The following is a 17,434-nucleotide window of genomic DNA, read 5'->3' as shown; positions in this document are numbered from 1 at the left end:
ATCACATAACAGAATAGATAAATGCATACTCTACACTTTTGTTGGATGATGAACACATTGCGTAGGATTACACGAACCCTCAACGCCGGAGTTAACAAGCTCCACAATAATGCTCATGTTTAAGTAACCTTATAGTGTAAGATAGATCAATAGACTAAACCAAGTACTAACATAGCATGCACACTGTCACCTTCATGCATATGTAGGAGGAATAGATCACATCAATATTATCATAGCAATAGTTAACTTCGCAATCTACAAGAGATCATGATCATAGCATAAACCAAGTACTAACACGGTGCACACACTCGTCACCTTTACACACGTGCGGGAGGAATAGAACTACTTTAATAACATTGCTAGAGTAGCACATAGATAGTAGTGATACAAAACTCATATGAATCTCAATCATGTAAAGCAGCTCATGAGATCATTGTATTGAAGTACATAGTAGAGAGATTAACCACATAGCTACCGGTACAGCCCCGAGCCTCGATGGAGAACTACTCCCTCCTCATGGGAGCAACGAGCGGTGATGAAGATGGCGGTGGAGATGGCAGCGGTGTCGATGGAGAAGCCTTCCGGGGCACTTCCCCGCTCCGGCGGCGTGCCGGAACAGAGACTCCTGTCCCCCAGATCTTGGCGTCGCGATGGCGGCGGCTCTGGAAGGTTTCTGTGGTTTTCGTCGAACGCATCAGGGTTTTCGATCCAGGGGCTTTATATAGGCGAAGAGGCGGCGCAGGAGGGTTGAAGGGGCGACGACACCATAGGGCGGCGCGGCCAGGGCCTGGGCCGCGCCGGCCTAGGGTCTGGGGGCCCAGTGCCCCCCTCCGGTCCTTCCCGGTGTTCCGGATGCTTCCGGTGAAAATAGGAACTTTGGCGTTGATTTCGTCCGATTCCGAGAATATTTCGTTACTAGGATTTCTGAAACCAAAAACAGCAGAAAACAGGAACTGGCACTTCGGCATCTTGTTAATAGGTTAGTTCCAGAAAATGCACGAATATAACATAAAGTGTGCATAAAACATGTAGATAACATCAATAATGTGGCATGGAACATAAGAAATTATCGATACGTCGGAGACGTATCAACTGGTTTGGACAAAGAGCGGGGCAAAACATTCCATTTTGGGGCGGAGGCTGGTTCGGACAAACCAGCCTCCGAGTGCTCGCTAGACGCGTCCTTATCTTTATCTTTACTAGTCAACCTTACTATTATATTAAAGTTGGTGATGGTTTGCACTTTGACAATCAAACATTGGAGCAATCTCAGCCCTACATCGCCCAAAAGAATCATCTCACTCCGTTCAGAAAACATAGAAACTCATATATTGTGTATCAATCAAATCGCCACAATCAAGAAAATAGATACGAATATCACGCATCAACCAAGGAAACAATCACATATCATTCAAAAAATGGAAACTTATTTATTGTGTATCAATCTAATCGCCACAATCAAGGAAAGAAACATAAACATCCAGCGAAACCAAAGATAATAGACATGTCCCGCTAATTTGCAAAAGGAAAGCTAGCACACCTCGGAGACCCCGTCCTCTCCCGCGTCCTCATCCTCCCCATCCCCCGTGTCTCTCTGTACATACGAACAACTCCACCTCTAGCTCGACTCCAGCGGCAGTCCGTCAGCCGCCCTTGCCACCGCCCCACCTTGATGGGGCATACGATCTCGATCTTGCCCCGCTTACCTCCCTTCTACGCCCAACCACCGTGATCCTCGATGAACCGTGACACACAAAAATAAGCAACAACATCACAAGAGTCGGAGTAGTACCTGGTGGCGCCGCACGAGCAACGCCAGCTCCCCGCGTGACAAGATCCTCCTCCCCATCTGCTGGAATGGTCAGTCCCATAAATAACATTGAGTTGATGGACGGAGTTGCTCTGACCTTCTTTTGTTTTCCGACGCTTCGGTACTATTTGCATTTCCGGACATGCTGGAAGTAGACAACGGAGGGACGAGCAACGACAAGTACTTCTTGCACTTCATGTGGGCAATCTCAAAGTTCAGTGACGGTCGTGATTGTTTTGCCCTTTGTGTATATGTTGATATACTGACAACGATGTATGCATGTAGTTGCCAACCAGGTTGTGATCGCTGCCACCCAAGGTGATATCTGAAGCTTGCCTAAAGTTATAAATTCTTCTGAATTATTAATTGTCTTTCGAATTAGATAGTATGCAGCTCCTAACACAATCTACTCTCATGTACTGCAAATTCATCATGAAAAGAATGACTGGCACAAAATCTTTGGCTTTTATTCTTAGGGTTGGAATGATGGCAGTGTAAGTTGATGATTATTACATCCACTCATGGCCAGGTAGATGCCATTCTCAGTAATTGAAACATTAATTACATGATGCTGGTCGAGTATGTGTCTCTAGCCTTCAGTGTATTGTAAGTGCAGTATCTAATCTTGCCATTGTTCCAATACCATTATGTACTTTCTATCCTGGAGCATGACATACATTTCATCTATAACACTTTAAGCACAATATTATTTGCTTGGATGCAGGTCATATATATGTTCCATAGATATGCTATCATAATGTTTATGAGCTACTATTTTAGTGATTCAAATGTATCATATTTTGTGGGTGCTACTGCGCCATGGCTGAAGTTTCTTGAGTGATTTATAAGTAAGCAATTTTTTAGGCTTTAATTTGGTTTCTTATGACATTTCTCAGGTGCATTACTATGCATTTATTTACCTTTGTATTGAACTGGAAAGAGTAACATTATACACTTAATTTTTAGGCTGAGTGCTTTTTTATTTTGTCATCATTAGCAGAAATACATTATGTTCTCTTCCATGGTGCAAGTTATAAATTTATTCTGAATTAAGACACTTCACCCGCATCTAGGAAGTATCCTTCTCTCGAGTGGCAATATGTAAATCATCTTGATAAAGAGGGTCCCTTTTGGCTTTACAAAAAGGAAATTCTTTTCAAAATATGTTTGTGCGATATGTGCATATTATACGAAGGGCTCTTTACAAAAGCTCATGTACAACACGGACTACAATAGGCTGGTATGATGCCCCCAATGTAGATAAAGCCCGGTGCTTTTTGTTTCCTTTTACATATCTTAAACAATACATGCAAATTTAGAAATTAGAGCAGTAATATATGGGGCTTAATCGAACGGGCTTTCATTTTCGGTGAGTGATAGCAAGATCCATATCTTTGTGTGGTAGACTTGCAAAGGGTGATGCATACAATCGCCAATATAATCCTTTTGTCTTCTTGGTAAGAAATTTGCTCGATATATATAATCCTTTTACCTTGTCATAATAAAAATCTTAGTGACATCCATAATTAAAATCTCTCCGATCAATTAACCTCCAATGACAAAATAAAGTGCAGATCTCAATAGCTTTTAGTTCAGTATGGCCGTTGATTTCATCATAGGTGGATATAAGCAAAGGAGAAAATTTAGTTAACATCTCTTAAATTAATAAATGCCTTTCTTTAGAATACACCACTATAGGTCTTTAAATCTGCTCTGTTATAATTTTTTTGTGAAGTATTGCTCCACACAAGATTCGACATCCAAGGGGATGGTGTAGCAGAATAATATCAGGTGCATTTTCAACGTTTTTTGTGCTCAAAACTTCTGATGGAATTTTCTTCTCTATTGATTATCATGTCATAAATTCTGTAAGTGGAACTTTTCTGATGGTTGTGTAGCTTTTTAAACTATACTATAGGTTCAGTAGACATATTTGATGGATCACCACTTGCTAAAGTGATACTTGTCTTGTGTCAAAACATTTATTAGTTCAAATAGGGAAATCCCCACAATCGGCCCCTCCCCAAAAGACATTTTACTTGTTGATGTTTTGGATTTGCTTGTTGATGTGTTTGATTATGATCATCATTGAACAAACCGCATATCAAAAGGCAAGATGGATATTTGATCGGATTACATGCACATTGAATTGTTCAAAAAGGTGATATATTTTATGGTTAATTTCCTTTAACATATACTCTACATTGGTTCTGAAAAGGAGAGTAAGCAAATTTCTTGTGCTGGTGCACGCCGCTTCCTACAATCAAGGTGACACTCATTCGTTGGGATGATAGTGGGGTCCTCAAGAAGTTATCCTTGTTTTTTATCCATCTTAAGCTGTAAGGGGAGAGATGGTAACAGGGCGAAGCGGAGCCATGTAACGGCCCAGGGTAGTACCCCTACTAGATTTGTTTGTTCGTTTTCCTCTATGCATCATCATATTGCATTCATGCATCTTGTCACCATGGCTTTGATAAATTGCATATTCTGTGGACTTTGTTGTTCTTCCTTTCTCTCTCAAAATTGGTTTGACCTATTTAGGGTTTACCAATTATTTTGAATACTAAATATTTTGTTTTCCATTAAGTCCCTATGCCTCGCTCCCTCTCTTTTATTCTTCCTTTACCTTCTCAGGCAGCCATAGCTTGGTTTAAATACTTGAGCCTCTTTGTTATTCAAAATATAGTTTACAACTTCAAAATTATGCTTTCCTCAAATTTCAGAAAAGATTTAAAAATGAGAGAGAAATAAAAACAGAAATTCAAAGGGAAAATATTTTTCTAAAACCCCTAACCCTTCTTGGGCTCTCTCCTCCCTCTGGCCCATCCCTCCTTCTTCCCACCGCTGGCCCGATCACATCTTCCGGCCCAAGCCACCTCCCCTCTCTTCTCTTGGCCCGTACCCCTTCAAGCCATCTGTTCTTCCTCATCTTCCTGTACGGAAGCTCATCCAAGCACTGGCATGTCGCTGTCCAAGCGATGGGACGGCCACCAGAGCTCCCCTTCCTCTATAAGTTCTCCTCCTGCAACCCTAGGTCGTGGCCATAGCCTCCCTTCCCCCGCGCCGCCACTCTCTCCTCCCTTCCCCAAGTTTTCTCTTTTCTCTGTAAGTAAACGAAGGGGAAAAACCTCACAGACACCATCCTCCTCACCATGGCGCCGCTGCTCCCGGCCGCCCCTCGCCGAGCTGAGGCCATCTCTAGAACCGCCTTGACGTCCTCTATCTCCTCCCCAAAGGAATTGAGTTAGAGCGCCTTGAATCGTCGTCACGGTCACCGTTTCTCCGCCACGACCGTCGTACTCCGGCGAACTTTCCGACGCCATCCGACCTTCCCCGGCCTCCTCATCTACACCATGAGCTTCAGCGTGAGAAGACGCATCTCCTCGACCCTTTTCCACTCCTTATCTCTCCTTGGTTCGTTTTCTCCGTCGGTGACACCGCCGTTTTCCCCGCAGGTCCTCGTCGACGGCCACACTCCGGTGGTCCTCTGGTGCCGGGTCAGCGACCTTCTGGTTCCCCATGAAGTTCTGCATCTAGCGCACCCATCCGCTCGTCCCAGTTCGCCCTGAATCGGCCAGTCTGTGCTGGACCAGATCCTCTCCGCCATGATTCTTTTCTGTCCAAGGTCTCCGTCTCGTTTTGCTTCAAAAGGTTGCGTGACATGAACCTTACACGATCAGACATGCAGCATAGTGGTTTGTCCCTTGATCCTCATCCAGCAGATCATGTGGTCAAATCCCAGTAACATCACTTTTAATCCTCTCTTTTTGTTCTCTGATTGTTGAATCAGATCTGGCGCCCCAATGGGCCTTGGCCCAGTTCGTCCCGGCATAGCCCGTCGCTCCGTGCACGCAGTAGCCCCAGATCCACCCTCTCGCCCGGCGCGGTAGGTAGCAGCCCGTTGCACCCCTTCAGCCCAGTTCGCCCCTGCATGTTTTTTTTCCTTTTCTGAAAATTCCAGAAAATGTTTGAATCTTGCAAAATTTATATCTTTTAAACCGTTTGTCGGAATGCAAAGTATTTTATATGAAAATTGATCAGAAAAATGTGCTGAACATGAATATGTCATCCATGCTTGCTGTTGCACCATACATCATAAAATTTCGTGGTTGTTTGCATTATCATCTAATATGTAACATATGGAATATGTGGGATACTATATAAATATTGTCCCGGTTCTATTTAACTTTGAAGTAGCTCACCCCTGCCATGTTTGCTATGCTAATCCACCCTTAATATTGGCGGTAGGAAATGCAACTCTAACATAATTTGTTTGTCCGGGGTTTCGACTCCGATTAATATGGATAATTGCACTGCACCATATTTGCCATGCCATGCATACCATCTCGAACATGCTGGATCTTCTTTATCCGTAGTAGTAAGACTTGCATGCGTTGTTTGTCTAGCATTTGCTTCTTCCCGGATAGGATCACGAAGTGGTGATGTGAGATACGACGAGTTCTCCAACAAGTTCTTCTGCAGCTTTTCACAGGCGAGCCCTCTCTCTTCACCTATTTTACTCTCTCCCTCGCACTGCTATCCTTATGTTGCGATTCTTTATCGAGTCACGTGTCCTATCCACTTGTTTACCATAATAATCCTATATGTATCATTCCTTACCCTTAGCCGTTGATTGATGTTTGAGCCTTGCGAGTCGTAGGCGTGTTTAGGCTCTGTTGTTTATCTCGATCTGTTATCGGGATATGTTGGGTTCTTGGGAGGTTATCACATGCTATATCAGTTATTGGAGATACACATGCTCTATTTAATTGTTAACAACTAAAATTGTAAGCAGAGGCATCTGTGAGCCCCTTTGCGAAAGCATCGGAACTTTGACTCGCTAATGTCCCCTAGGACCCGAGTTCTTGTTACCTGTTCCGAGATTGAGCGCTCTACCCATGCGTGGGGATTCACTGGAACCCACCTCACCAATTACCTTTTCTCGAGTTAGTTGAAAAGGGGGCCACAACCTTGGTTTTATTTGGCGCATGCATGTTTATTACTGTTGCCTTCGGGTGTTTACTTCCTGTTGCCTTCGGGTGGTTTATTTCTGTACTTGCATCGCATAATTGCTAGACGACTTATCTAGTGCTTGGCCGTTAGTGCCCGCCTAGACGCCTACGCAACCTGCGGGTCCGTCTCGAGTACGGCCGAACTTCGTCACGGGTAGCTTAGTTGGGTGGCCCCCTAGACTTTCTTGTTGAACTGGGAACGGTCTTGTTGTGAGACATCCACCTGTCGTAAGTGGGTCGAGCATGCGTATGGTTACATTTGGGCAACCCCTGCAGGGTGTACATCTTATCGATAAGCCGTGTCCGCGGTTATGGACGACTTGGAATTGTATAGCTTGATCATAGAACAACTTACACCTTATATTTGTTGTTAATAATCTGATAATAACTTGCGTAGTAATATAGCACTACTACAACCGATACCTAATAAAACTTGTCCACCGTTGAGTGCCTTTTACATTGCCTCTTCGCAATTGTTGAAGGGGATATGTGTATTTGGCTGGGTTATGTTTGTGTAGTATTTATCTCGTTACCTTGTGCGCTCTCTTATCTTCTCCGAGTAGACGGATGTTGTAGCGTGTCTCTATTGGTTATAGTTTTGCTGCCGCTAAACCTACCATATAGCCCCGGGCGATATATATTTATACTCGCTCGGCGAGCATAGCCATTTCCGGTCTCGCTAAGTACGTGCCGGAGTTCGTTCCTTGGTACTTACTCTCGCCTTTTCCCTTTCTCTTTTGCTTCCTCCCTTTTGCTCGGCAACCGATGGCCCGACTTTGACGAGTATGAGATGGCGACGTTAGCAAGGTTACCCTTCCGGCTTGGCCCGGGCGGGGTTATGGACGCCATCGGTTATCTTCGGGACTCTTAGTCCAATTTGTATCTTGTCCGTACTCGGACGTATTCGATCTTCCGTATGATTTGGATCTTTGTATTGTATATTTGTATCTTGACTCGTTGGAGTCATTGTTGTAATATATGTATCTTGTGGGCTCTATTGTAATCCTGTTGTAATGTTACCGCTCGTGTTAATTCCTCTGGCATCACGTGTGTGATTCGTCGCGCACGTCGTGTCGGAGGGCGTCTCTGAATCGATATCGTGCGGATTTCGGCGGGTTCGCTGGGATCCTCATGGTACCGGTTCCGGGGCGTCACAAGCTAGAGGAGCGTTCGGTTGCAAAAGTTTCCGCGCTCAACCTCGCCGCGCCGACCACCGCGCTCGAGTTCGCCGGTGCCAGGAAGGAGGAGAACATCGACGCGCTCCACCTCGACGCCGCGAGGAAGGATGCGCTCGGCCTCGCCCCGCCGACCACCGCGCTTGACATCGCCGCCTCGGGGAAGGAGGAGGGCGTCGATGCGCTCGACCTCGCCGGCGCGAGGAAGGAGTACATCGATGCACTCAACCTCGCCACGTTCGATGTCACTGACGGGAAGAAGGTGACAACCTCGCGGCGCTCGCCGCCTTCCCCGACATCGTCACGCCGCCGCTCCCTGACCTCGCCTCGAACATGGTGGAGGACGCCGCGCAAGGGGGCGAGGGCCAACTGGCCGTTTCCATGTTTGATGTTGACCCGGGCTCCATCCTCGCCCGCTTCCTCCCCGTCGACCACTCCGAGAAGGGCGTGATCAAGTACCTGCCTGCCAACTCCTCGCGCCTGGAGATCCACCAGGCCGCCGGATGTCTTCTATTCGGGCATATTGAAGCCCGCCGCTGTGCCCGTGACGCGGCGGACAAGGAAGAAGCCCGCCGCGCTCGCATCGCACGCCGAGAGGCCGAGCGGCGGCCATCGAAGGCCATCTGGAGGCGCCCAGCGGCCGAGCGCAGCAGTCCCACCTCCGCTGCCTCCCTCGCAGCAGTCCCACCAGGCACCTCCGCTGCCTCGCCCGCCGCAGCCAAGGCCATTGCGCCGGTTACCTGCGGTTTCACAGCTCCGGATGGCCAGTTTGTCACGCGGGAGTGGACGCCTTGCGCACGTGACCTTGCCATGGATGGATTTCTTGGATTCCTTGGTCCAAGTTCCTCCTCACAGATGCCGCCAACTCCTGCACCAGTTTGTTCCTCCTCCTCCTCCTCCTCCTCCTCCTCCTCCTCAGACGAGGATGACTACGACGAGCTTTACTAGTTGGTTCTTGCTTGGTTCCATTGCTCAGATAGTCGTCATGTGTTGATATTCCTTATAACTGCCGCGTTCCTTAGTTCCATTGCTCAGATAATTGTGATGTGTTGATATTCCTTATAATTGTGGTGTTCCTGTTCTATCAAATTTGTTGGATGCAAGCAAGTTAAACATGCAGTAGAACATTTGCACAATGCTGATTGTTTTCTTTTATATAATGATGATAATAACAATGCCCAATTGTATTTGATTTGGACCATTTTTTGGGGGAGTTGGGTACTTGGGCATGGTTTCTTCGTTGTGGTTCAAGATGAATCTTCTATCTACCATCTGCATCTCAAAATTGTGCCCGAATTGCTGCATTATGCAGTAGCTGATTTGGCAGGATCTTGACGCCAAGAAGTTTTATTGTTCCTGTGCAAATTTCTGTACAATCTGTGACTTAACTGCCCTACTCAGATTTGGGTGGCAAATGCTCCTATGAGCCAAACTGAATATCCCCACAATATTCTGTTTCTTTAAGAAAGTGTTACAACAATATTCTAACAACTGCTATTGTCACGCAAAACCGCATTTAAGTTCAGAATACAACTGTTGAAACAATACTTCTGAAAATTATCTGCGGTGAGGACGAGACCCTGTTGTCTCTAAGTTGTTTGACTATGGTTTCTTGCTCATCTTTGCCCCTTGGAAACATGCCTCCTACTCGAGGAGGTACTGCAGCCATTTTGTCACAATCCTTGCATCGTCTTAATTCTTTGAAGAGAACTGTCTCCAAATTTGGTGCGTGATCCATCACAGCACGTACAAATGACATATAATGGCCCACCAGGGTACTAAAGTTTGCAACCTGGAGCTCTCTCAATTGCCACTTACTGCAGCTTGTGAAATAAGGCATCTTCCACGAAGGTTGCACTCTTTGAGCACCAACGCTTAACCAATATGGTTTGACACATGAATGTTCAAACATCTGTATTCAAGAGCAAAGACAGAATTATGTAAGAGACACTATTCTAAATTTTGTCATTAGATGACCAGAAAATGCTTATATCTGTTCAACTACCACAATCGAGAAAGGAATGAGTAAAAGTACCTCGATATCAAATATCTCAACAGTTGGAGCAGCTTCAAGGAGATTCATTGTAAATAACAGGTCAAATTCAACATATATGCCATGAATAGATAGCTTCCTTAGTTTTTTGAATGCATAGCGGAGTTGCTCTCTTTCTGGCTGAATCCAAAGCTAAGAAAAAAAAATGCAACGCTGTGTTAACTTTAGTCCTTTCCAAAAAGACAAGCTTATTCATTTGCTATTAATAATATTAACGAACACTATCTAGCAATAATAAGTAAAAGAAAATATCTTGGAACACAACATGAAACAGAAAAACCTAATCTTGTGCAAGTATAAAATCCCTAGTTATGAAATTAGAAGCACATCTTACAAATAGGTACTGAGATATGAAATTACCTTTTCTCCTTGGAAGTTTAAATTGAGAGTATGTATGCTGGTGGCACCATTTAGAAGCTGGCTTAAACTAAACTCCGGTTGTTCGAGTTTTGCATCAGATAGGAGGAATAATTCCTTAAGGGATGGGACAGAACCAAAACGCAGGGGGGGCTCATAATGCACCCACATGTCCAAACGGAGCTGCTCTAGTTTAGGCAGGCAGAGCAAGTCAAGCCTCTTCAAGCAAGAATAGTAGATTTCGAGAACTCTCAGACTCGAATTTGGTGCATTTATCTGCCACACGGAACAGTTCCCGGCATCACAATGATCCAGACTAAGGTGCTGCAGCTGCTTGCAACAATCAAATAAGATGTGATGAATGTCCCCCTCAGCAAAATGCAGGTTATAAAGCTGGAGCCTCGTGAGGCAAGGAAGCATGTTAGGATAGGTACCGAAAAAACTGTTCACGTCCTGAGCTTTCTGCAGCATATCCGCATCTTTGCAAGCATTGGGAGCCTTGTCGTCCGCAATGGTGAGGTTCAGTTCTTTTACCATGCCGTTGTCAATGGCGCCGTGGACCAGCAGGCCAATGTCATGTGAGTAGTTGCCACCCAGGTACATCTCAACGGACATCCTTGCGACGGTGTTGCTGCGTTTGATGCGCAAGAAACTCCTAGCAGCTCTTGCCAGGGATGCCATTGATTGATCTATGTGTTGAGCTGGTATCTGAGAGTAAAAATCTATCCAATGAGTGGGATCGGTAGGGTAATCTGCGCGTGGGGCGGGCAGGAAATCCCTGACATGGAGGTTGATCTCGGGGAGCAACCATGGCAGGTTCCTCCACCGTGTCGACAGAGTGCAGGTCCTTGCCGCCGTCAAAAGGTCAACCCTCCCCAAGATTAAGAGCAAAACATCATCGGACAGCATGCCGAGCCTGTCTTCCTCGTGTCGCGCTTTCTGCAACCCATGAATAGATACAGTGAGCAAGAACACTGCATTACCTTATACTAGGATGAACAAAATTAAAAAAGTTCAGCAAGAGCTTACACAGAGGTGGCGGCAGACATTATTGGACGCCATGTCCATGGATAACAACGATGAGCTCGGAACCTCGGACCCCCCTAGGAAGCCATGAGCCAGAAGCGATGCCCTTTATTTAAAGGAAGGGGGAGGAGACAGCAGCGCCGGGTCCGACTAGAACAAGAAGTGGAAGACGGGTGCGAGCTCCCAGATGGAAACCGTGCAAGCTCCAGCTATCGTGCTACCACCATGATTCATGTATGTACAGCCTCCATGGTGATAATAGGTGCTCCACAAATTAGGGCATCGTAGAGCTACAAATCGACCGACGAAATTTCTCCACAAAAGAATTGTCGATGATAAATAATAATACACGCCCCCCTGAAAATCAAGCGGATCTGCTCGTCAGAAAAGGGACCAACCGACCGACGGCGCAAGGAACACCAGAGAAGGGGGCATACCTTGTTCCTTCGTTCCTTCTCCTTTTCCGGCGACGGTGACGGGCGGCGGCGTTCCGTCCGTCCGAGCGTGTTCCTGTTCCTGGGAGCGCGGCGTCTAGACTGACTAGATGCCCTCCACAACCCAAAGTCCCAAACCAGGCCTGTACTCTGTCTGTGCCAAAATGGGCTGCTTTGGGCTATCGTTAGTCCGATGGCCCAATCTAACAAGATTTGACTCGATTCAAGTAAGGTAGCAGCTGCTGAAAAAGTGAGTCTTGTTCCCAGGTTTAATTGGATTTATTGCATTTTCAGGTAGATCATAGGGTTCAAATAAACAAACAAAAAAGGTAGATCATAGGTACATTCCACTATTCGTCAATCTAGAGAAAGCATACTTCATAATCCGATTGGGGGTAAAATATAGATCGATTTTTTGCTATATCTATATGATACTGATACCAATGGGGAGATTCAAAGACAAGGAGGCAGCCAAACGCAGTAAGCGACAGCCAATACTGTTCTATTCAGGAGCACATGACGTCAACTCATCAACACAACGAGTTATCAATTTTTGTTTTACTCTGAGGGAACTTCAAACCTCGTTCGGTACTTCGTTCCAGACTGGGGCACTGAATTTCGTCTTCGGTTCGAAGGACTGCACGCCTTGCACCGGACTCATATTTCATCAATTCGCATACACAAACCACGCCAGACTGAAGCTCCTACATAGGAGGTAATAAACTTTCAGCTGGTATACAATTGGTTCTTAACAGAGATACGGCAAATCGTCGGAACATGATGTTGCAGGATAGGAGACACCGTCAGTTCGGTCGTTCCTACAAACAAACATGACATACAGGCAGGCTACGTACAGAACCCTACTACAGGCCTGCGGGGTTATATTCTACTACAGCTTAAGCTTAAAAAAAAACTACTACAGCTGTCTTATCTATATTCACAAAAAATATGACACCCTCCCCTAGATCACCATTACACTCTCGTGCAGGAAACTGCTTCCATGCTTTTTTGGCCGCTGCCGCTGCTTCCCTTGTCCTTCCTAAACCTCGGATGCTGCTGGGGGCTCGTCACTGAATGATCCATAAGAGACTGTTACCAAATCATATAAATCTGGGGCCCACTTAACACAGCAGTTTACAGTTGGCGATGCTACCGTCTTTCTCGCAGCCTCCTTTCATAGCAGAGATGAGCCTCAGCGCCGGCTAGACAGAAACGGAACAGAGGAATGAGCATGAATAAATCAAGTTAAGCATGGATAAAATTAACTGCACAATGCTCCCAAAATTACAGTATCATCCATATAAAATGCAGAGCTTAAATGTACAAACACCAGGCAGCAAGTGAAGTAACACTAAGACACTAAGTGCAGTTTCAGGATCATTCAGAATTACAATGCTTTAAGATTTAGCCTAATCATATTCACACCACAACATGACTGGCCTAGATTGCTAGCATTGATCAGCTTATCTGCAACAAAATGCCACAACTAGTCTGAGACTGAAAATAAAGAGCCTAAGCACTCTGGAAAAGCAATTATAACTTTTGTATTTCCCAATGCAGCTCAGATCATTCAGCAATAGAGTTTCCATTGATTGAGATAACTTTTCATGCCCAATTTTCCATTACACCGTGTATGCTAACAGCATGTACAGACAAAGGAAAGCCAACATAATTTAACATGCTGGCTCACCACAAAGGTAGGGCACTGTATGCTCCCGAGTGTTAGATTTCCCTTTGATGCACACAATCTCCTTTGCCTCTTTATTCCTGACTGATAGAACCTGGGATATCCACTTCAATCTGTAGAGGAAGTGGTTTATGAGTTACACAAATACAACTGTGTCATCCTATCCTAATGATTGATGGAGTTCCTCACTACAACATCGAGTCCGCCTGCTGGAGGAAGTCCTAACAGAACTGTGCCATCCTTGCAACTGGAATAAAGCATCCTCCTCCATTGGTACTCCTTCAGAACCAGAAGGTAAATCACCCATGATGTCGTATACCCATGCAAGAAAGCGGTTTTCAGAATTAGTGGTTAGCTTGTAGAGAACACAAGACTACGGAAGAGATCTCTTTGCTTGTGTTTAGAATACATTCAGAGGGTCATAAGGAGCATAAAAAGTGCCAATAACTGGTCCAAATTTTCTGACAAATTAACTACATGAGAAAAAAATTGGTGGCAGTCTACTTTGAATTCATCTAGGATTTGAAAACTGCAAATCCCCAGGCTCAGTTGCATGAACTACCTACTTTGCTACAATATTTGTGATTTCGTGAACGGTACCTATTAATCGGTAAATCAGATAGCCTATTTTCGATATCAAAGCATAAAGTGTGCTCCATTGACTCGACAATTCTGGCAGGGTGCTCAGTAGTGGGCACTGGCCAAAAGTAGACATAACCTTGTAGGCATGAACGGCTGATTTCAAATCGCACTATGGCTGCTTATGTCCAGCTAGATTGCCGGCGACACTCATCCCACACTATGTCTTCTAGGAATGAAACAGTTACCTACACGATTTTTGTCCCCGGTCAAATTGTAGCCGAGAAAAGAACAAAACTTCCATCACCATGATATTGGCTTGAACTACCATTCATATAGAGTACTAAGTTCTATGATACTTTAACAGATTGACCACCATATGGTCAATTTTAGCTCCTAATTTAGGGGTTTTTTGTCCTTTGCAAGGACGTAGCACTAAGACAATCAAGAAATCAATGTGCCAGGAGAATTAAAAGGCCATGCAGAGAAGACCTTACGGCAGTACTAATATTATTGTTGTTTATTTGGCCAGAATAGACATCAAAACAGATAGTTCAAATTTTGTCTAATTATCGAAAACTCTGAACTAACAACTTTTGATACCGAAGGCAAAATCAAACTTTGAACTGACTGGGCTGCTAAGATATGCCAATTAAATGAACAGAAAATCATGCGAAAAAAAGTCATTTCGTTTAAATCTCGCAGGTGTGCAAACGATCTTTTCTCTCTAAGTGCCCTTAAAATATTTCCTCAAATCCATTGATAGATACATTGCATCAGATAATTTGGAAGTGTTGGCACAAAAGAGACCAACAACCAACAACCGGAAAAATCTTACTTGAGAAGTGATTACTTCTTATCATCACTTTAAAACTGAAAATATATTGATAAGATCCCCAAAACATGATAAGACCCCCAAAACAAGAAAAGAGTAAAAGAAGTGAATTTGTTAGAAGAGCAAAAGTGACCCTCCCTCTCTCACAATAACATTATAAGTCCTGCCAACCATACAGAACTCTTGCATGACAACTTACTCCAGCGACGGACCAGCCAGCCCAGCTGCCATCGCTTCCCAGGAATGCTAGGCAGGGACTTTTTTAGGAATGTTCAGTTAAAGAGGGGTGCTACGCATGCATGCTCCGTCTGAAACATCTCTAGTGCCCCTTACTCAAGTGGTTGCCTCAATTTTTTTGGCGGAGGACTGCACTCGTTCCAGGCACGCAAGTTTTGCTGCAATGTCAGATATGTCGCTTGGGACTCTTGAAATATCAGTGTTAGTTAAAATTCAGTTCCTACATCTGGTACTAGTTACAATTCAGTTCCTACATCCGGTACTCTTGGAATGTCAACACCAGCTGAGGAGCTTAGAAGACCATGGGATGCGGTTGGTTAGGCCGAGACTTCAAAGTAATCAGATAGTGTATTCTAGAAAGAGTAATAAAAAATTGTCCAGTTACTTCTAAAAATTGTAAGTCATCTATATAGGTATAAAACGAGAAAAAATAGATGAAAGTGTGGGAGGAACCCACCAATTTATTTTAATTTTATTCTTATCTTATAATAGGTAATTTCTCCCCCCTGTAGCCCCCTCCTCTGCCTGACTGCCGAGGGTCGGCATAGCCTCCCCCCCAAGCCGTCCTCCGGGGGTGCATACCCACCCCCCCCCCACCCCCCTCTACTCGCGCCCATCTAACCCTAACCCTATACACACCTACAGTAGACGCCGTAATCTATTCGTATGCTACTTGGTGATACCCTCGCTGAGACGAGCGTTTATAAATCCCTCTAATCGCTCCTAAACTTTCGATGTGGGACTAACCCAGTTGCAGCAGTAGCGGCTGGCGGCAGCTGCCGTCTTACCCGAGTGGCCTGCTCCGTCGCACGCGCGCGCGCCTCCCCATGCTCCGCCGCACGTCTTCCGCCCCCGCAGATGCGCTCGCGCCCTCCATCCCAGGTCCCAGGTCGCCGGCGATGCTCGCGGCTGATCTCCTGCGCCGCGCCAAGAAACGGAGTATTCGAGCTGGTCACCTACGGCGCGGCGGCTAGAGGTCGGCTCTGGTGGAAGAGAAGCCACGCGCGGCTTCAGGACGGCGGCGGTGGTGGAACAGAATTCCGGTGGGCGGTGGCGTGAGCAATGTGGACGGAGACTGGACGGAGTGAGACTGAGCCAGGTCGAGCTAGAATACATAGTCTATTAAGCGAGTGGCCGGGCCGAAAGTGGCGACTTCGGCCCATGAGACTGCCACAAGTGCCAATGAAAAAGTAGGCTGTTTTCTCGCTCGGGCCAGAGCAGTTGCTTTCTTTATAGTTGTGTATATATTTCTCTGATTTGGAAAAAAGGTTATATAGAGTACTTTATTTACTCAAAATAAACTTCATGTTTCTATAGACGTAGTCCTGCAACTGTATTTGCTCTGTTTACAACACTTTACACAAACAGTTTGATATTCCTTCATCTAAAAAAAAAATCAGTTTGATATTCCTTGATATTCTTCACCTCGTCTGGCCCAGGGACTTCAGCTCTGAGTCTCACACCAACTTCACCAATTTCTTCAGGCAAGGAACTGACAGGATAGGACATCTCGACTACGAGTAACTCATAACGACGTAACGTACAAGAGAATGCACGCATCTCCTCTACGAATGGAGGGAAGAAATGGTTTCCACATTTGGCACCATAGGTTTGCTGTTGGCTCCATGCATCACACACCACGTGATCTTCATCTTGATGTTGTCTCGGTGGTCGATACCTTGAAACCCAATGGAATACAGAGTTCAGACATATTTGCTAGCTAGGCCACAGTTGGCACAAAAATCCATGGTCTTCTAAGCGCCCACTCTTGAATCCAGCCTTCAGTTTCTCTACGAGATCATCGTCGCCCACTGATTGCTTTACAATCTTCAGTTTCTCATGGACATGGCCAAATTTGCCAATACACACCTGACGCCATCATATATAGTGATCCTCAGTAAATTCATCATACTTAATATGAGATTTGTGTTGCAGTCTCCAGGGTAAGACAAAAACAAATAAGAGCCTGATTAATTAAGCTTGTAGGATGAAGATATGGACAGGAGCCAAATACTTTTATAAACTAGCTTTTACGCCAACATGGCATTTTTTTTTAAAAATTATCTTTATAAGCAAACTTATTTTTAATTTTTGTTTTCTTCTATTTTTCTTTGTTACAATATAACTTGGCTAAAAGATTAAACCAATGTCCACCACCTAAAAGCAGGCATAGAATTGTAGCTCCTGGCATCCAGCAAAATATGTAGTCATCTCATCGCTAATCAGGTA

The 17,434-nt window shown here is 45.1% G+C and overlaps 1 protein-coding gene and 1 long non-coding RNA gene across 2 annotated transcripts; both read right to left on the bottom strand.

Annotated features, from left to right (window-relative positions):
• Nucleotides 1–9,430: 9,430 nt before the first annotated feature.
• LOC124674512 lies at nucleotides 9,431–11,946 on the bottom strand. Its single transcript, XM_047210556.1, has 5 exons — nucleotides 11,871–11,946; nucleotides 11,437–11,790; nucleotides 10,411–11,346; nucleotides 10,033–10,182; nucleotides 9,431–9,909 (listed from the first exon to the last, which is right to left on the bottom strand). The coding sequence occupies exons 2-5, from the start codon at nucleotides 11,473–11,475 to the stop codon at nucleotides 9,520–9,522; spliced, it is 1,515 nt and encodes a 504-aa protein (XP_047066512.1). The 5' UTR covers nucleotides 11,476–11,790; nucleotides 11,871–11,946; the 3' UTR covers nucleotides 9,431–9,519.
• A 638-nt stretch (nucleotides 11,947–12,584) lies between these two features.
• Nucleotides 12,585–15,699, bottom strand: LOC124678200. The gene is made up of 3 exons (XR_006994369.1): nucleotides 13,744–15,699; nucleotides 13,558–13,667; nucleotides 12,585–13,069 (listed from the first exon to the last, which is right to left on the bottom strand). It is a non-coding gene; the product is annotated as an uncharacterized LOC124678200 (long non-coding RNA).
• Nucleotides 15,700–17,434: the final 1,735 nt, after the last annotated feature.

This window comes from Lolium rigidum, chromosome 7, assembly GCF_022539505.1.
Source record: "Lolium rigidum isolate FL_2022 chromosome 7, APGP_CSIRO_Lrig_0.1, whole genome shotgun sequence".
Classification (NCBI taxonomy): domain Eukaryota; kingdom Viridiplantae; phylum Streptophyta; class Magnoliopsida; order Poales; family Poaceae; genus Lolium; species Lolium rigidum.
Note: the sequence above shows the minus strand (reverse complement) of the source record. Positions and strands in the feature narration are given on the sequence as shown.

Excerpts from the sequence above, each read along its gene's own strand:
- LOC124674512 (XM_047210556.1), bottom strand. The coding sequence starts at position 11,475 with ATGGACATGGCGTCCAATAATGTCTGCCGCCACCTCTGT. Across the intron at positions 11,347-11,436 it reads ATGTCTGCCGCCACCTCTGT|AAAGCGCGACACGAGGAAGA; the intron begins GTAAGCTCTTGC and ends CATGGGTTGCAG. Across the intron at positions 10,183-10,410 it reads TAAACTTCCAAGGAGAAAAG|CTTTGGATTCAGCCAGAAAG; the intron begins GTAATTTCATAT and ends TTTTTTTCTTAG.